General features: G+C 39.6%; 1 protein-coding gene across 2 annotated transcripts in view; it reads left to right on the top strand.

Moving 5' to 3' along the window:
• Rab3c (RAB3C, member RAS oncogene family) overlaps window positions 1–16,904 on the top strand; it is a 209,880-nt gene that overhangs the window by 96,254 nt on the left and 96,722 nt on the right. For both annotated transcript variants that reach the window (XM_028884353.2, XM_028884347.2), the window contains exon 3: window positions 9,086–9,204. In XM_028884353.2, coding sequence (XP_028740186.1) covers window positions 9,086–9,204 — 119 coding nt within the window. The remainder of the gene's footprint in view (window positions 1–9,085; window positions 9,205–16,904) is intronic.

Genomic DNA, 16,904 nt, shown 5'->3' on the forward strand with positions numbered 1-16,904 from the left:
ATTGCTCACCACCTTGTATATCAAGGTGGGCCTCTCACTTGAACATATGCTTCATCAATTTGGCTATCCGGGGTAGCTAGCTTGCTACAAGGATCCCATGTCTTTGCCCCCTGACTGCTGGGATCACAGACAGGACACCAAGACCATGCAACTTTTAAGAGGATTCTAAGGATCTGAACCAGGTTCTCACAGTTGCATAGCAACTGAGTCACTTCCCCAGACCTGTATATCATTTTTAGTACTTATGCTAGCCTAGTGTTTTATCAACTTGACACAAGCTGGCGTGTTTGGGAAGAGGGACTCTCAGTTGAGAAAATGGACCTGTACGGATGTCCGTAGTGTATTTTCTTAATGATTAATGGTTGACATGGAAGGCCCCAGCTCACCAGGGATGATGTCACCCCTGGCCTGGTGGTTCTGGATGGCTTAACAAAGCAGGCTGAGCAAACCAAGGAGAGCAAGCCAGTAAGCAGCATTCTTTGTAGCCTGGGCTTCAGTCCCTGCCTCCAGGTTCCTACCTCGAGTTCCTACCCTAGCTTCTCTGAATGATGAACTGGACCTGAGAGCTGCTGGAAGCTGAAAGAAGCCCTTTCCTTTCCAAGGGGTTTTTAGTCATAGAGTTGTATCACAGCTGTAGAAACACTAATGAAAACGGCAGTTGTGATGTTTTTGAGTCATGCCAAGAATTCCTCCTTGCCAGCCATTTCTCAGGTAGCTCTTTTCCCTTTGCTTTCCAGGGTGCTTCCCAGACAAACCCTGTCGATCTCAATCTCTTGTTGTTCACATCTGCCTCACAGCTGCCTTCCTGCTGTGTGCTCCATCCTCCTGTGTGCACTGCACAATGAGACACTGTAGAGACTTCTGTTTTCCTAGCATTGGATTTCTATATGTTCATTCCCCATTGTCTTTCTTTCTTTATATTTTAGAGACTTCATCAGATGTAAGCTTAGTTTTAAGTTTTTCTTGTCAGCTGAAGCAGCTTGAAATAGGGAAATTCTGCTTTGATCTTGAACTCATTTACCCTATCAGGTCTTTTGCTTCATTAAAGATCACAGTGGTCATTGAAATAAAAGTGAGCAGAAATCCGTAGAGAAATCAATGAACAGTACCAGCTGATAGTCATGGTAGGTGTTTGTGCATTTCATCTCTGAATACTGGTCTCTTTTTATGGCAGGGCAGAGGAAAGGAGAAAAAGAGGTCATGCAGACACAGATGATCCTGAAGGACAAATGCCTTTCTTTTCTCCTCCCCTCTAGGGGATAGATGAGTAAGGAATAATGTTCTATTGATACGCCCAGTTCTGTATTCACATACTTCCTGTTGGGATCTGGCAAGCTGCCTTCAATTCTTGGCTCTTATTGCTGGAAATAACTATGCATTCTCTGTTATTATTTAATGCTTATGGTTCCACTCAGAATGAGGTGTTATTTCATTTTCAAAATCAAGGCACCTATTCAGAAGGGTTAAAGGACATTTCTAAAGCTACCCAGTGTGTGCATCCCAGAGGTATGGCAGGATTCCAGTTGTTCTAACTACAAAGCCCTTGCTCTTTGCATTTGTACCTTCTGCAGGGCCTGGAGTGTTCCCATTTATTGAATACTTGATACATACAAGAAATCTTTATGTTAATATGTGCTATTTAATTATTCCAACAGCCTTGAGAAGGTGAACAATACCATTATTTCATCCAGAAAGTTAAATTCAAAGGAATTTAGCTACCCAAGATCATGTAGCTGGTATCAAGTCATGAATTGAACTTTTTTGCTTCCATTCCATATAATGAAGGCTGCTCTGGCACAAACAAGAATTTGCCCTCAGTAACCTTTCCCTTGTCTGTATATGATGATAGGACAAAAAAGTAGGTTTGGGTTTATATTGCTCCTTAGAACCTGTTGAATTTTTAAATGCCAAACAAAAATCTCGGCCATATTCCAACATTGTTTGAATCCCTTTAGAGGGGAAGTGAGAGGTAAATACACAAATGATAAATATCTGCCAGTGCGTTTGGACCCATTTCCACTCTGTGTCACTCTTGTAGCAATGTTCCACCCAACTGCCTATGCCATTTCCTGAGCCATGATTGGATATAATCTCATAGGTTTCCTGTCACTTTTGTTACATTTAAAATAAGATCTGGCCTAGTGGAGAACATTTTTAATGTAAGATACGTTCTATGGGGTATTTCACATCGTGGTTGACTACGCACTTTGAGTGACATGACCTGTCAGTGTAGGTTCATAGATTGTGATAAATGTATTGTTGTGGTCAAGGGTGTCTATAGTGGGACATGTCGGGCATGTATAGAAAAGGAGGCATTACAGAGTCTCTATACCTTTTGCTCAATTTCAATAAGCATCTAAAACTTCTCTTAAAGTAAAAAATAAGGCCGGGCAGTGGTGGCGCACACCTTTAATCCCAGCACTCACGAGGCAGAGGCAGGCAGATGTCTGTGAGTTCGAAGCCAGCCTGGTCTACAGAGTGAGATCCAGGAAAGGCGCAAAGCTACACAGAGAAACCCTGTCTCGAAAAACAAAAAAACAAACAAACAAACAAAAAACAACAACAAAAGATAAATAAATGAAGGCCATCATTTAAAAACAAAAACTAAAGCTCAGGATGGTTGAATCTACTTGAAATCACCATTGTTATATCCAGTTTGGTGTTCATATTTGTGTCTGATCATCTAATCATAAAGAACACTAGATTCCCAGATTGTAGTAAGAAGAGGGTTTTTTTTCAGCCCTTTGTACATTCTGTTCCTCCTTTCCCTGGGAGGGACTGAAGGAATGTTGGGGGACTGAAGAATGTCCAGGCCCACCCACCTGGACAGATGAGGAGCTGCACTTCCCCTTGGGTGCTTCTGGGCACCTGTCCTACAGCACAGTGCTGGTTTTCTGTGTAACACCTTCCTTCCGGGAGCCACCCAGGGCTCTCCTTGCACAGTGGCAAGGAATGGAAGTTTAACCCTTCCTGACCTCCCTTTTCCTCATTAGAATACCTTCTATTTCTCAATGCTTAACTGGGAGACAGGCTTTCCCGAGGTAGGCTAACTGCAACTTGTCTCCAGTACAACTCCTTGCTTGGTGTTTATTGTTTCTGGGGAAGCCGCATAAAATAGCCATAACGCTAGACCATGGGGATTTCTTTCTCTCTTCTGCCTCCCCCTTCTCAAATCGGCTGTCCTCCAGGTAACAGTTATTCCTATTCAGTGCAGATCAACACCCCATTGCATGATTAGGCACCATCCCACCAGCCACAGCTCTGGGCTTGTGTTGATTGAAAGCTTTCATCCTTTGTGAGGAATCACTTTGAATCTTAGCAGCCACCTTAAGGTAAAAGTCTCACACACAAGCCTGTTACTCTGTAAGCCGGGTGAATTTTATCTGATGTAAGCATTTTGTATTGTGTTCTGTGAAGAAAAAGAAAAATCAGTCACCTTGACTGAAAGTTCAAAATTGCCTGCATTTATGTATTTATGCCTCAGGATTTAAAAAAAAATGAGCACAATCAAATTCCTGCTGGGAAGAAGCATGTCAAAAAAGATTAATTAGAAAGAAAGTAGAAATGGCATGTCTGTCTTTGTGCTAAACAATCACAGAAAAACAAAACTCCTTAAATGAAATGAGAAAGAAAATGCCTTTATACAGTTTGGGTAGTGAATTTTGTTAAGTTCATAAAGAGAGTTCATCTGAGTGTTTAAGTCATATTTACTAAAAAGTGTCTCTGCATTTCATAAGCAGAAACATAGAATAGGGAGATACGTCAGGGCGTTACCGACAGCAGAGTCAAAGACCCCCTGTAAAAGAGCTATATATGACTGTTCCTCTCTGCCAGGAAAGATGAATTGCCATGGCAACACCGCTATGAAATAATAGGTCAAGTTTTATCCTTCTGCCTCAGGCTGAATTTATTAGGCTTTACTTAGAAGTAGATGCCATTGTAAGATGAAGGTTTGGGCATTTCAGAGCTAAACATTATAGCAAGTTAAATCTGATCAATAAGATCTCTCATACTAGGTTAGATGAACACTTAGCTTGATTAAATGAGTGTTTAGAGGCTAGCTTATTACCGTTCTTTTCTGAAACATGGGCCCCTTCTCTTCGATGTGTGTGTAACAAAGTGTTTGTAAATGGATTCATGCTGATTGTTCGCACAAGGTCAGCAGGAGAAAGTGGTTTGTAAATTTTATTTTAATGGATGACTAACTGTGATAAAGAAAAAGTTCTTATATCACTCCCCACAAAAGTATGCAGCAAGAAAGCATAAAATATTTAAGACTCCTATTTTTGTTTGCTCTTCTCATAAAACTAAAGCGAATGCTGCTTCGTGCCTATTTGTAGGAATGAAAAATTAAATACATGTTGGGGAAAGTAACATATTATAAACTAAGATGTCTAGTCATTATTTTGCTTTTTAAGGGAGTTGTGTCTCCTTGTAAGATATGACATTAACTGTCTATTTTTAAACAGTATCTCCAACATTTAGGAATAAAATTCTAACACATAAATCTTGCCACAAACAACAGTGTTCCACTCTCTAATGGGAGCTAATTACTAGAATAGGTAGGTAGACAATCCAGTATTTAAAAGACCAGTATATGTCAAATCGTCTCTTTAAATGGTTAATTTTACTTAAGTAGAATATGGTAGTATATTTCAGCATTTTATCTTTCCTGATGTCACAGGGAGACAATGCTTAGATCTCTCTGTAGGGCTACCTTTAGTTTTCCTTATTTTTTTTTTCTGCAGTAACTTAATAAAGGTTGTGCAGATAGCTGTGAAATTTCTATTGTTTTTTGCTCTGCTCATGAAGATGGAAATTGGGATCAGTAGCCGCATTCATTCCCCGGTGCAGCTTATTGAAGTGTCACGAACTGATTGGGCTACACAACCAGCATTTATTGCCCCACACTCCTGGAGGCTGGAAATCTGACTTTGTAGTGCAGGCAGGGCCTTGCTTTCTGCAATCTAGGAGAGGCCATCTTCTCTGGCTGTCCTTTAGTCTCTAGAGAGTGCCTGCAATTCTTGACATGCCCTCTCTTGCAGATGCATTGTTCCAATCCCATTCTATGCCTTTATGGTTTTCTTGTTTATATATATTGTGTTGTGACTCTATTTTTGTATGAATACATTTTTCTTTTTTTAACTCTGTACGTGTGTGTGTGTGTGTGTGTGTGTGTGTGTGTGTGTGTGTAGACATTCAATAAATGCGTTTTGATTGTGGTTATCTTGTGTTACATTTCTTTGCTGATAGGTCATTCCATTTTCCCTTTAATTTGATGTGGAAATAAGTAGGGAAAGAAGAAATAAATTGTAGTGTATCCCATACTTTGCAAATGAAAGCTATTTCCACAGTCTTAAAACTGTGCATTATCTCTGCTTGACTTCAGAATGCTTGGAAAGTGCTGTATATGCAATTTAGAGAAAGTCCCATTGGGGAAAATCACTGGAGGCAAAAAACAAAGAGAGAAATGGTACAGTTCACATTGAAAGAGTTCTTAGCTACTTTTTATCAAGCTGCTAATATTTTCCATTTTACAGGTCTTTTCTTGACAGATAGTCAAACATTTGCTACCAAAACCACTATTACATCAAAAATGACTCCAGGAAACGATATTTGTATAGCAATGCATTTGAACTAACTAAAGAGTTTTTTTTTTCTATAAAGAGAAGAAAAAGAGTCTTGCTTGTAGAAGAAACATTTCTCATCTTGTAATCACATTCCCATCCATTATTTTCTTTGTGAGGGATTCCCATGACAATTTTAGGAAACCAACACATATTCCCGGCTGTTAGTAAACCAAGCAGAAGAACAGCACTATGATGTCTGAGCATAGTGAGGACAGACGCCATTTTCCCAACTATCTTCTGGGCTATTTATGTTTAATTACAGTACTGGCACTTGACATTATAAAATGTTCCTTTATTTTAAATATAACCTTTTATCATCATTAGTAAATGTCAAATGTAACGAAGTGTTTTCCTGACTTGCTCTTCCTGGTAGAATGGTAAGAAAATGGTACTAAGTTTGCAATCCTGAAATTCTTTTCAATATCAAAGCCAGTACAGAGGCAGCTTGGTGTGAGATTATTAGACAAGGTTTAATGTTCATATTGTCCTCATATTGGGAGAAATTTTCCTGTGTGTGTTTCTTACTACATTTGCCTTCTTTGGTACAATTTCTTGTTCTGTCTGATTGTCTTAGTGACAAATACTTCCAATTGGATTGTGTTTTCCGTTTCAGTCAGAATGATCTTGGAGATCTGGCCCCATGCTGTGTCTTAACTTCCATCCAAAATCTTCTTCTGCCTTCTTTTTTTCTTTAGTGATTTCTCTGTCTTTCCCTCCTCCAAATTTTGATATGTAATGGTTACTCAACCCTGTGGTTTCCAGCAGCTTCCTGTAACATTTCAATTACAGTATACTGGAATCATGATTTTTTTTTTTTTTTTTTTGCTCTCTCAACAATTAAAAATTGCCACGATGTGAAGCTGATGTATTATAGTGTCCTCACCATCACAATAAAATTAACATCCTGCGAGAAGGGGACGCTATCACCAGGGAAGGTCAGCAAGGAAAAGCCACCGTTTTTCAACACATTTTTCAGCAGGCTGTGTTGAAAAACGCACTTGACAGGGGTCTGGGTCATCTTCCTCCGTGTCTCCAGTGTGTTTTCCATTTTCCTTTCTGACAAAATGAGAGAAAAGCTGTGTGGTGTGCAGCAGAGAAGAGAGCCGGCATGGCATCGTCAGCCTGGGGGTGGTACGCTGCATCCATGCATATGTTCTGAACAGTATGAAGTCAGGAAGAAGATGGGGAAGGTTTGAAATGGTCTAATCTGACTAGTAAAAAGGGGTTCTGCCCCCCAGAGAGACAAAACGTCTTACCATGTGTCTTTGACTATCCCTTGCTCTTTGGAACACGTTCACCGGGACCTTGGCTCTGGCATTTTTTGAGTGTCTTCTTCTTGGTTTTATGGTTATATATCCTGTTGACTAAATGAAGTTCGTGATTTTCTGAGAACACACAAAAAGGCTCAACATTAGCTTCTTTCTGCCCAGTCAGTTTCTGTATTTGTTCCAATTATATGCAATTGATATCCCAGGCACCTACATTTTCATAATATTTATAAAACATTAAGCAAAGCACAAGAAAATATTGAAATAATTGCCAAGAAACCCTCATTATATTAGAATGTAACTGGGGAGCTTTTATTTCTATTATTATGATTAGAATATGACTTCGCACTAATTAGCCATTTACAATTGGAATATACATTTTTCCTAATGATTTTAATATTACTTTACCTATAAAATATATTAATCGTTGCTTTCTCTGGCACAATACAAACATACTTTCTATTATACTTTCCTTTTCTGTTGTTTTCTAAAAGGGTTCTAAAAGCTTCCTCACAAGCTTTCCTTAATTGCTGTGCATTTGAACACTCTGATCTGTTTCATCCCAACTTGCATACTTATATTCTCTAATCAGAGCTTTAATCAGGCCAGTCTTGCCTTCTCCAGAGAAACATGTGTTCTTGTTGGCTTTGTGAAGTCACACTCTTGACTAAGTCGGTTCTAGTGCCACTTAGTCTCATTGACTGAGCCCAGCCTCCTATGATCACTCTCCTTTGAACCTGGAGTTGTAGAAGAACACGCCACACAAACTACTAAAGAGCTGTGCACAATCTTATGTTCCTCTTTGCTGCATTGCTGGATGTTAGGATCCAACTGGGAAGATGTCTATGGGTGGAATTCAAAATCCAACATGGGCTCCATGAGATCTCAATGTCATTTTGATGGTATGAAAAACTGTTTTTGCATCACCCAACAAGTGAGCTCTCTCTCTTTCTCTCTCTCTCTCTCTCTCTCTCTCTCTCTCTCTCTCTCTCTCTCTCCTCTCTCTCTCCTCTCCTTCTCTCCTCTCTCTCTTCTCTCTCTCTCTCTCTCTCTCTCTCTCTCTCTCTCTCTCTCTCTCTCTCTCCAAAGCCTACTAGGTCTTAGAGGGATATGGGGTGCACTTTGTTTATAAGAGGCATCTTAGGGATAAGTGAGGAAGAGGGACCATACTAAGTTAGAAAGAAGGTAATTTTTGTTCAAAACGCCAAGTTCCTAAAGAGTTTATGAAAAGAGAAGCAACTAAGCACAGTTTCCAAAAGGGTGGAAAAGAGGAAAACCAATTAGAAATGATGCTTCCATTTAGAAAGAACAGAGGAGGAGCCATAGGGTGAACTGAGGAACCAGTTCTTCCTGTATAGTGTCTGTGATGGGTAGCAGAGCCCTTTAGATGACGTGCAGGTCTCAGAATCCTGATTTCACTGCCACATGCCATGACTTGTGCAGACATTACTTCCTTCCTTCATTTGTAAGTTGGCATCTGTCTACGATGACAGGTTAGGAATGAAACCTTGCCTTTGTCATTTATTAGCCCTTTTTTATCCTGTGCTGTATGAGCTCTGGATCCCCAATGCACTTGCTTAGCTTTAAAAGGGTTCAGTTTACAAAGGATTAGATACTTGTCTATGACCCCTAGCCATAAAATAGAGGGGCAAGAACTTAAGCTCACATTTACTCATCCAGAAAGAAGGTGTGTTACTGTCATCTCACAGTTGACACTGAACTATAACCTCCTTAAAAGTAGGAACATGTTCCTTTTGTTCCCATATCAGCTGGGATTCATGGACAAACAATTCGTAAAGGCATAGTGTCGTAGCCGAGGTATCCCTCTAGCTTTAAAGTATGTCAAGAGCCACCAATTTCAGATGGGTGTAATCTTTTCCTTTCTAGAGATTTATGCTGGTTGGTGGGGAGTAAACTTTGATCTTCTTTCATAGAAAAAAGAAAGAAGGAAAGAAGAGAGGGAGGGAGGGAAGAAGGGAGGGTAGGAGGGTAGGAGGGGGGATCTTCTCATAGTACTGCAGAGCTGGCTTGTGAGTATCAGTAGGAAAAACAAAACTAAAAGAAAATCAGCTGTGTGTTATACACACACAGTTTTAGATGAGATTGTGACTTCTCTGGAAATAACTAATCACTCCCCCAAAGTCTTTTGCCTCTTTTATGAGATGGTGTCACTGTTTTGTTTCTTAGGACACAGCAGGCCAGGAAAGATACAGGACCATCACCACAGCCTATTATCGAGGGGCCATGGGCTTCATTTTAATGTATGACATCACAAATGAAGAATCCTTCAATGCTGTTCAAGATTGGTAAGTTACTGCCATTATAAATGGTGATAGTTTTCCATTTGACAACCTATTCCTCCCACAGCAGTGGCTATGGGGCAATGTCCTATGTATGTTTATTATGAACTACAATCCCACTTGTGCCCTGAGCCAAAGAAAAGTTGGTCATGCTCACAACCATTGTCAGAAGATTGGCCACAAAATCATTTTAGTGACTTTTCTTCATTTTTGTTCACTTCAGGGCTTTCCATCCCATGAATCTTCCTTCTATAGAACTGAGGGTGTTGCTAAAAATGTAAATAATGATCTGGAAGTTTATTGATCTAATATAGTGATCTAGAAACTAAGGCTGGTGGGCCTTGGCCCACAACTTGTTCTTTAAATAAAGCTTTATTGGAACACAGCCAGGCTCATTTGTTTATTCTTTGTGGTGTGTTCACAGCATAAAAGCCAAGGTAAGTAGCTGCAGCAGGACCCGTGTGGCCCGCCGCAGAGCCTGAAACATTTCTCTCTGGACATTTGGAAGAAGCCTTTGCTTATTCCTTCTCTAGTAGTTTCGTTAAATAGATTATTCAAACTAGAGCATTTGAAAGGACTTAGGACAAAAGCAGCATCACACCCAGACCCTTTGTGACTCATAACTCCATCAGACTCTGTGAAAATACTTGTATCCATGAGTGTGATGTGCAGTAGGGGACTTTCTGTTGTGAGCTCCTTTTCCTAGCTTCGCAGAATAGTGAGAGCACGGTCATGAATTCCAGCCCAGGGCTAAGAAGAACAGGAATTTTGTGGAAAGTTCCAGAATGGAGCTCTTAGTATCCAGGGATGGCTGAGCAAATACCACATTTAAATGCTAAATAGTCACAATCCATCTCTTATAAGAAGCATCAGATAAGCACTATATTGTAAAACAAACAGGATTTGTTTTTTTTTTTATTTTCTATACTAGTATTACCCACTGATTTTATATGTGTACCAGAATCTGATGTTGTTAGAGACTTGAATTTGCTCTACGTTGTTTCTTGAATATGATTATTGTTGTTCTGGGAAGGCATCTACATCTGTCACATACACCTTCACACACACACAGGCATACCCACATATACATAACATGTACACACATATACATGTACACATACATATACATACACATACATACACACATGCACATCTACACATACAGATATACATATGTACATATACTCACCCATATCCATGTAAATGTATACATACACACATATGCATGTACACACACATTTATATACATATACATATAGGCACACACACATGTACCCACTTCCTGTGCATGAAGTTATACCGTTGATAACAGTAACTCAAAAGAGAAAGATATATAAATTGTCAAAAGTCAACTTTAGGACCTATATCAAAAGCAATTATCTTCCACTGAGAGACGAAGGCTTGTATAACCTTTCTATAGTGCATTGACTACTGTAAAAAGGAAACTCCCAAGTTAACCCATAACTCCAAGGTAGGCCCAATTAAATACCAGCAAGTCTGTCACAAATGGAATGGGCTAGAAAGTTCAGAGACAGACATATCTGCATGTAGATTTAGTTTCTGATAAAAACAGAATCGAGGACCATTCAGTTATCAGTTGTATGATATCTGGCTAGTTGCCATTCACAGCTGTAATTCATATATCGCCTGCAAAACAGCAATTTCAATATTGCTAGAAATGCTGAGACCTGTGCGAGGATGTAGAAAGTGTTCACACTCAAGTTCTGATGCTGTTTGTACATACTTCCTCTGGCCCAGTTGTTTCAATATGAGTTATTTCGCCACTGAGAGAACATACGGTGTTCTCTGGGCTCATTAAAAAGAAATACCACTGATACCAGGAGCCGCACAGTCAACATTGCTGACTCTTCTATCAAGAAGATACAGGAATGATTGACAGCTGCCTCTGTGATTAGACTTCACCACACTAATGCTTCTCCTTCCTTGTGTGCCAACAAACCCATCGTTATTTCGCCTCAAATTCTCTAGACAACTCTGATGCCCCCCCTATCCTTCTAAGGCTCTATTTCCTGTTTTCTGAAAGACACATTTTCCAAATTACTCTTCTCTCTCTGACCCCTCTTCTTACTTCTCCCAGGCATCAGTGACATTTTCCTGTGTCACATCCTTAGTCATGTAATTCACTTCCCTAGATTCATTTATCACTTAGATCAGATGGCTCCCAAACTTAAACTTCTGCCCTTGGTTTGTAAACTGCTATTGCATTTCTAGGTACTCAAAATGTTTATTCCACCTGGATCCTCTTCTAGTATCTTGAAGTCATTTATCTTCACCTGAGACTGCTCACCTTCCTGACATAATTGCTGCTTGATGGAATAGAATGCATCATTCAGGGTTGACCATGAATCCAGCTCTGACTTTCACTATCTGGATCTGGGCCAGCTCGTGCATATTCTTTTATTTAACTTGGGAATCCTTTGACACACTCCTACCTTTCTCTTCCTCCTTTGGCCATCCTCGCCTAGTTTCTTATTGTTGTATTTTGGCCCCTACACTCATTAGAATCTTCAGATTTTCTTGCTCTTCAAATTCTTCTTTCTTGATCCATCCTACCCCTTGGCTGCTTGTAGGTTCTTCCAAAGCACACGATCTTGAAGTTTCTGGGAGATCCCTGTCCCAAAGCTATGGCTCACCATTGCCTCCTGAGTTGGAACTTCCCTAGCTTGGCTTTCAGACGCGCCCCCTCATGATGCTGCTGTAACTCTGTAACATCATTTCTCTGTATTCTAGAGAAAAGCTGAAGCCACTCTTTCCAGAACCTCACCCAAACATTCCAAACTTTCAGCATTTTTCTTTCATGCCAAATGAGCGACCTTGGATTTCATTACAAACCAATGGTCCTGGTGAGAAATGGACTTCAGAGTCATTTGTGGAAATTTGGATTTGCATGTATTTTTTGATAGCTCCTTGTTCCATTTATCTCCAGGCAACTAGATTTCTCCAAAACTGAAGAATAAGAAAGTCCATCCTGGAAAACCACTACTATTTACTAATTTTCTTACACACACAGTTACATAACTAGTCATTTATTGCGAACTTAAATTTTTTTTTTAGTATTCATTCAGCCAGCAGTTACTGAGTGTCTATCCTGATAGCTGAAGGCCAGACATGCCTGTGCCAACATATGTTATCTTAGTGGATCTGCCATAACCCAGATATATGTATGACTCAGGTCTAACATCTTGGTCTTTTGATTATCACAGCACAAGGCCCAATTATTCTGATTTTCTGAATACCTCTCACATACATTCCTCTTCTTTCTCTCTACTGTCATTGTCTTAATTCAAACTATCATTTAAGGACTTTCTATCTTGTCTCCATCTATCTTCTTTTTAAAATACTTTCAGTAATTCCTCATGCCCCGTGGTAATGATTACGGAAGCACAAGTAAATCACTACCAAGCTTTGACAGGTATCAACCCAGGCTCCACTCTGGACCCACTAACCCGAATCTCCCATGAGACATGTGAGCATAGCTGTCTCCGAATTTCCACAAGTGACTCTGAAGTCCATTCTTACTATCATCATTGGTTTGCAATGAAATCCAAGGTCGCCCATTGGCATCATCTCCAAAGCTCTTCTCCGTGTTTTCTGTGCTTCCCCCAGACAAATCTTTCCTCAGTTTACCAAAGTTTGATCCTTCTACTACATCTGCTCCTCTGCCTAGACAGTCTGAGATTTTAAGTACCTTCCATGCCAAGCCCAAATGCCAGCTCTTCTCCACAGCTTTACAATACATCTCTGCCCTCTTCCTAGCCCATCTCTGCTCACAGTGGGCAGTGTTGCCCTCACCCTCATCTCTGCAGCTGTTCTACTTGCACTTTACACAGAATACACAAATCATCTACAAGACTGCTGTCATCTGAGTACATTTTGCCTCATATATCAGGTTGTGCGTTTGTTGATTTTCCCCAGTACCGAATACAGTATCATGCAATATGTTTTCTTATATTTTTCTAACATATAAACTGTGGCAAAATGCATATGCCCAAAGTTTACCACCCTAATTATTCTGCAGTGAACAGTTCAGCTGCATTCTGTGCATTCATTTTGCTGAGCAGCCGTTCCTGCCCTCAGTATCCAAAACTCATCTTAACTTTACAGAGCTAATACATATCTCCCTGTACTATTGGACCTTAAAAAAAAAAAAAAAAAAAAAAAAAAAAAAAAAAAAAAAACACCATTCTACTTCCCAACATTGTAATTGTGACTTTAAATTTTCTGGTAAAATTTTATTGATGATTTATTAAGGCGCTCTCTTTAATTTTGCCAGATTGCCCAGTTCTGTAAAAATTAACACAAAGGAAAGTTCACTCAGAGAGCAAATATAAAATTGCCTAGTGTTGATAAAGTTTCAAAAATGACATCACAAGCTAAACACAGAGGATGGACACAATGAAGTTAATAAAACAGAAAAAAAAATAGTATTCTTCAGAATCAGGAGAGGATATTTGTTCAAATTCACCCTAGAGACCAGGAGGAAGGGCTTGTGTGCTAATGGTTCATTAGCATCGGGGAAGTAGAATTCAACATGAGGAGATGGCTGTTCAGTCACACCGCAAGAGCAAAGATTTGTTGGTGAAAATGTTATAATACAGTCAAAGTAGAGACAAATTTGCTCACACCTGCAGTTTGCTAAGTTGTAGAGGCAAAAGCAACAATATTTTGGCACTTGTATTAGGGGAACTGAGGTGACCAGTTTTTAAAGAAAGGATTCTACTTCTATTCTTTCACTGAAATCTTGGTTAAGAAATAATAAGATATAAAGATAATAATAAGATATAAAAAATAAGAAATTAAAAAGTGATGTGTTAAATAAAGAGGTCTCCAGTAGATTAAATAGTTACAGGAAAATAAGGTCCCCATTTAAACCGCTCATCACCCTTGGGAGAGTTTTTCAGAGGACTTGCGGCCAGAGCATCCCCTGGGTCTCAGGTGAGTCTTGTCCCCAAAAACATAGACTGTAGATGAGCTCCCCAGATTCTTATGGAAGTCTAGCGCTGTGACTCACAGCACCTACATACATCACTGTGCATTTTAATTTGACTTAGAAATCTATCGCATCTGTGACTTTACATCTTTCTATTCAAAGTGTGACATGGACCACAGGCTGCGGTATTTCTTCTTAGAGAATGTCTTTGGCTTGTAACTCCCACCCTCCTCTTATTTATTTACATTCCTCATTTTATGACACAGTGAAGAACTATAAATATAAAGGGCTCTTTTTCAGGCAGGAAATCTGGAGAGCAGATTGATTTTTCAGCACCAGACTGGGGATAAAAGTCTGACACCATCCTCCCACCAGTTTTAAATAATTCTTTCTGTGACATTCGGGTACCCTGCAGATGGACTAGAACCAGAACAGAATGTCACCTTCAAACATCCTCTTCCTCTGCAGTTTTCTTTTTTCTTTCACCTTCCAAACATATCTAGCAATCAGTCTTAAAGTGATCATGCGTTAATATAAAAATATTTTAACATACAATAACAACTAAGATCCAGTGAGCAGCTGCTATGATTTTCTTCAGAACTACTCAATCTTCTTGAATGCTCTTTTCAACTTTTAAATCATTTCTGCCACAGCCTAGAAGGGACGGGGGCAGGACTGAGGCAAGATGTCTGACCTTCAACTTTCACCACAGCCCCACGTTGGACCTAAAGCTGCTAATTCTTTCTCCATGAACAGCAGCAATGATGGCTACCATTTTTCTCGTTGATCTGACACATCTGTAAACATTTTCCTTGTACGTATAACCCAACTTAAACTCAAACTGTACTTAGAAGATAAATGGCTGCCTCCTCAATTCATGGCCTTTTTCAGATCAAACAGCAACACAATCCAAATAACCTTTTCCTCCATTGTGTTTTGTATGTTAATTAACACCTGCTAAAACTTGGAAGTTTCATCTTAATTTCTCATTTTCTCAGATCCAGCCCTTCAAAAGATTGCATGTTATTATATCTTAGATGGAAATTTTGAAATGCAGTCTTTTCTCTTTTGCTCATAATTATTCCATTCAAGGTTATTATGAATGTTGAATTAACAAATTATCATTGATTTGTCTCATAACAGTACTAGCATGGTGGAACCCTTAATTCCACAATTATAGCATTTTCCAAATGACTACAAACCTTACCTTGTGTGTGTTTCTACCAAAAAGGCATTTTACTTAACATATATATATATATATATGTTATATATGTTTTATTTATTATGTTATATATATAGTTGTTATACAGGACATTAAACTCATGACCAGTGTGCTGGCTATGACCCATGCCTGGAAGAACCTTATCTAACACACACAGTTTCTCTGTAAGACACATCACAGCCTTGTGGTGTTCAGAAACCCCAGGCAGTATTTTAGCAATAGGCCTGAATACCACTTTAGATAGTAAAGTCACACAAACAAACACACACACAAATCACACAGAAAAGTAATAATTATGGCAACAAATATAATGTGGAAAGTGTTCGTGTTTCTACTATGAGAACTGAAAAAAGAAAACATAATGTGGTCCTACTCACTGTCAACTACAATGGTGGGCAACAGATGACTCAGAGCTGCTGGTCACCATCTCAAAGCCATAAGTAATGACAAACCAACAAGATTTTCATAACCTTCATACTTCCCACCATTCTACTAGCTTGCTAGGGCTGCTGTAACAGAGTGCCACAAGCTGAGTGGTTTAAACAGAAAAATAAATGTGTTATATATCTTTTATATATTTCCAGTTCTCAAATGGCCATTTAGAGACTTAATATTAATTATAAATATTTGGCCGATGGCTCAGGCTTATTACTAACTAGCTCTTACAACTTAAATTAACCCATTTTTATTAATCTATGTATTGCCACATGGCCGTAGTGTTACCATTGTGCTGGCATCTTGCTCCTTGGGCAGCTGGATGCTGTCTCCTCAGCTCCGTCCTTCTTTCTCCCTGTATTCAGCTTGGCTTTCCCACCTAGCTATATTCTGCCTTGTTATAGGTCAAAGCAGCTTTATTCATCAATCAATAAAAGCAACACATGTTCACTGCTTTCAGAAGGACATCCCACATCATGTTTATGTGAATCCTTGGTTGTCAAATGGGTGGCTCGATTTGGAGAGGTTGTGGAAATGTGAAGAGATGAGACCTTGCTCCAAGAACTGGGTCACTGGGAACTGGTACTTGGAGTTATCTTGTCTTTTGCTGCTTCCTGTCTCATTTTTTTGCCTCCTGGTTAGATGTGAGTTAACTGCCTTCCTCTACCCCAAGCTCCTGACTCTGTAATGTTCTATGCAGGCACACAGGGCCATGTGGGCCGTTTACCCACCACCCCCACAGCTTCCCAGAGTTTTCTTGAGTGCGATCAGCAGGAAATATTAGATAGAAGGATTTATAGCGGAGAATCTGTGGAGATAAACAGATAGAAAATAAAGATAGCTGAGAGGCTGAACTATTCCAACGATGTCTCTGCCAGTTTTTATACAGACGCAATGAGCAAAAACTCTCCCCAGCACAGCAAGTGCAGAGCATCTCAGACACCTGCACTCAGCCCTGTCTGATCATCTCTATTCGGACCTGCTGGTAAAGCCAGAAACGGAAATGGCTCCACAGGCAAACAAGTGTGTACTGAAAACCAAGTCAAATCACTCTGGTTTTTCTCCTCTCAGGAGTTGTGAGTGCTCTCTCTCTCTTTC

This window comes from Peromyscus leucopus, chromosome 11 (assembly GCF_004664715.2).
Source record: "Peromyscus leucopus breed LL Stock chromosome 11, UCI_PerLeu_2.1, whole genome shotgun sequence".
Lineage (NCBI taxonomy): Eukaryota > Metazoa > Chordata > Mammalia > Rodentia > Cricetidae > Peromyscus > Peromyscus leucopus.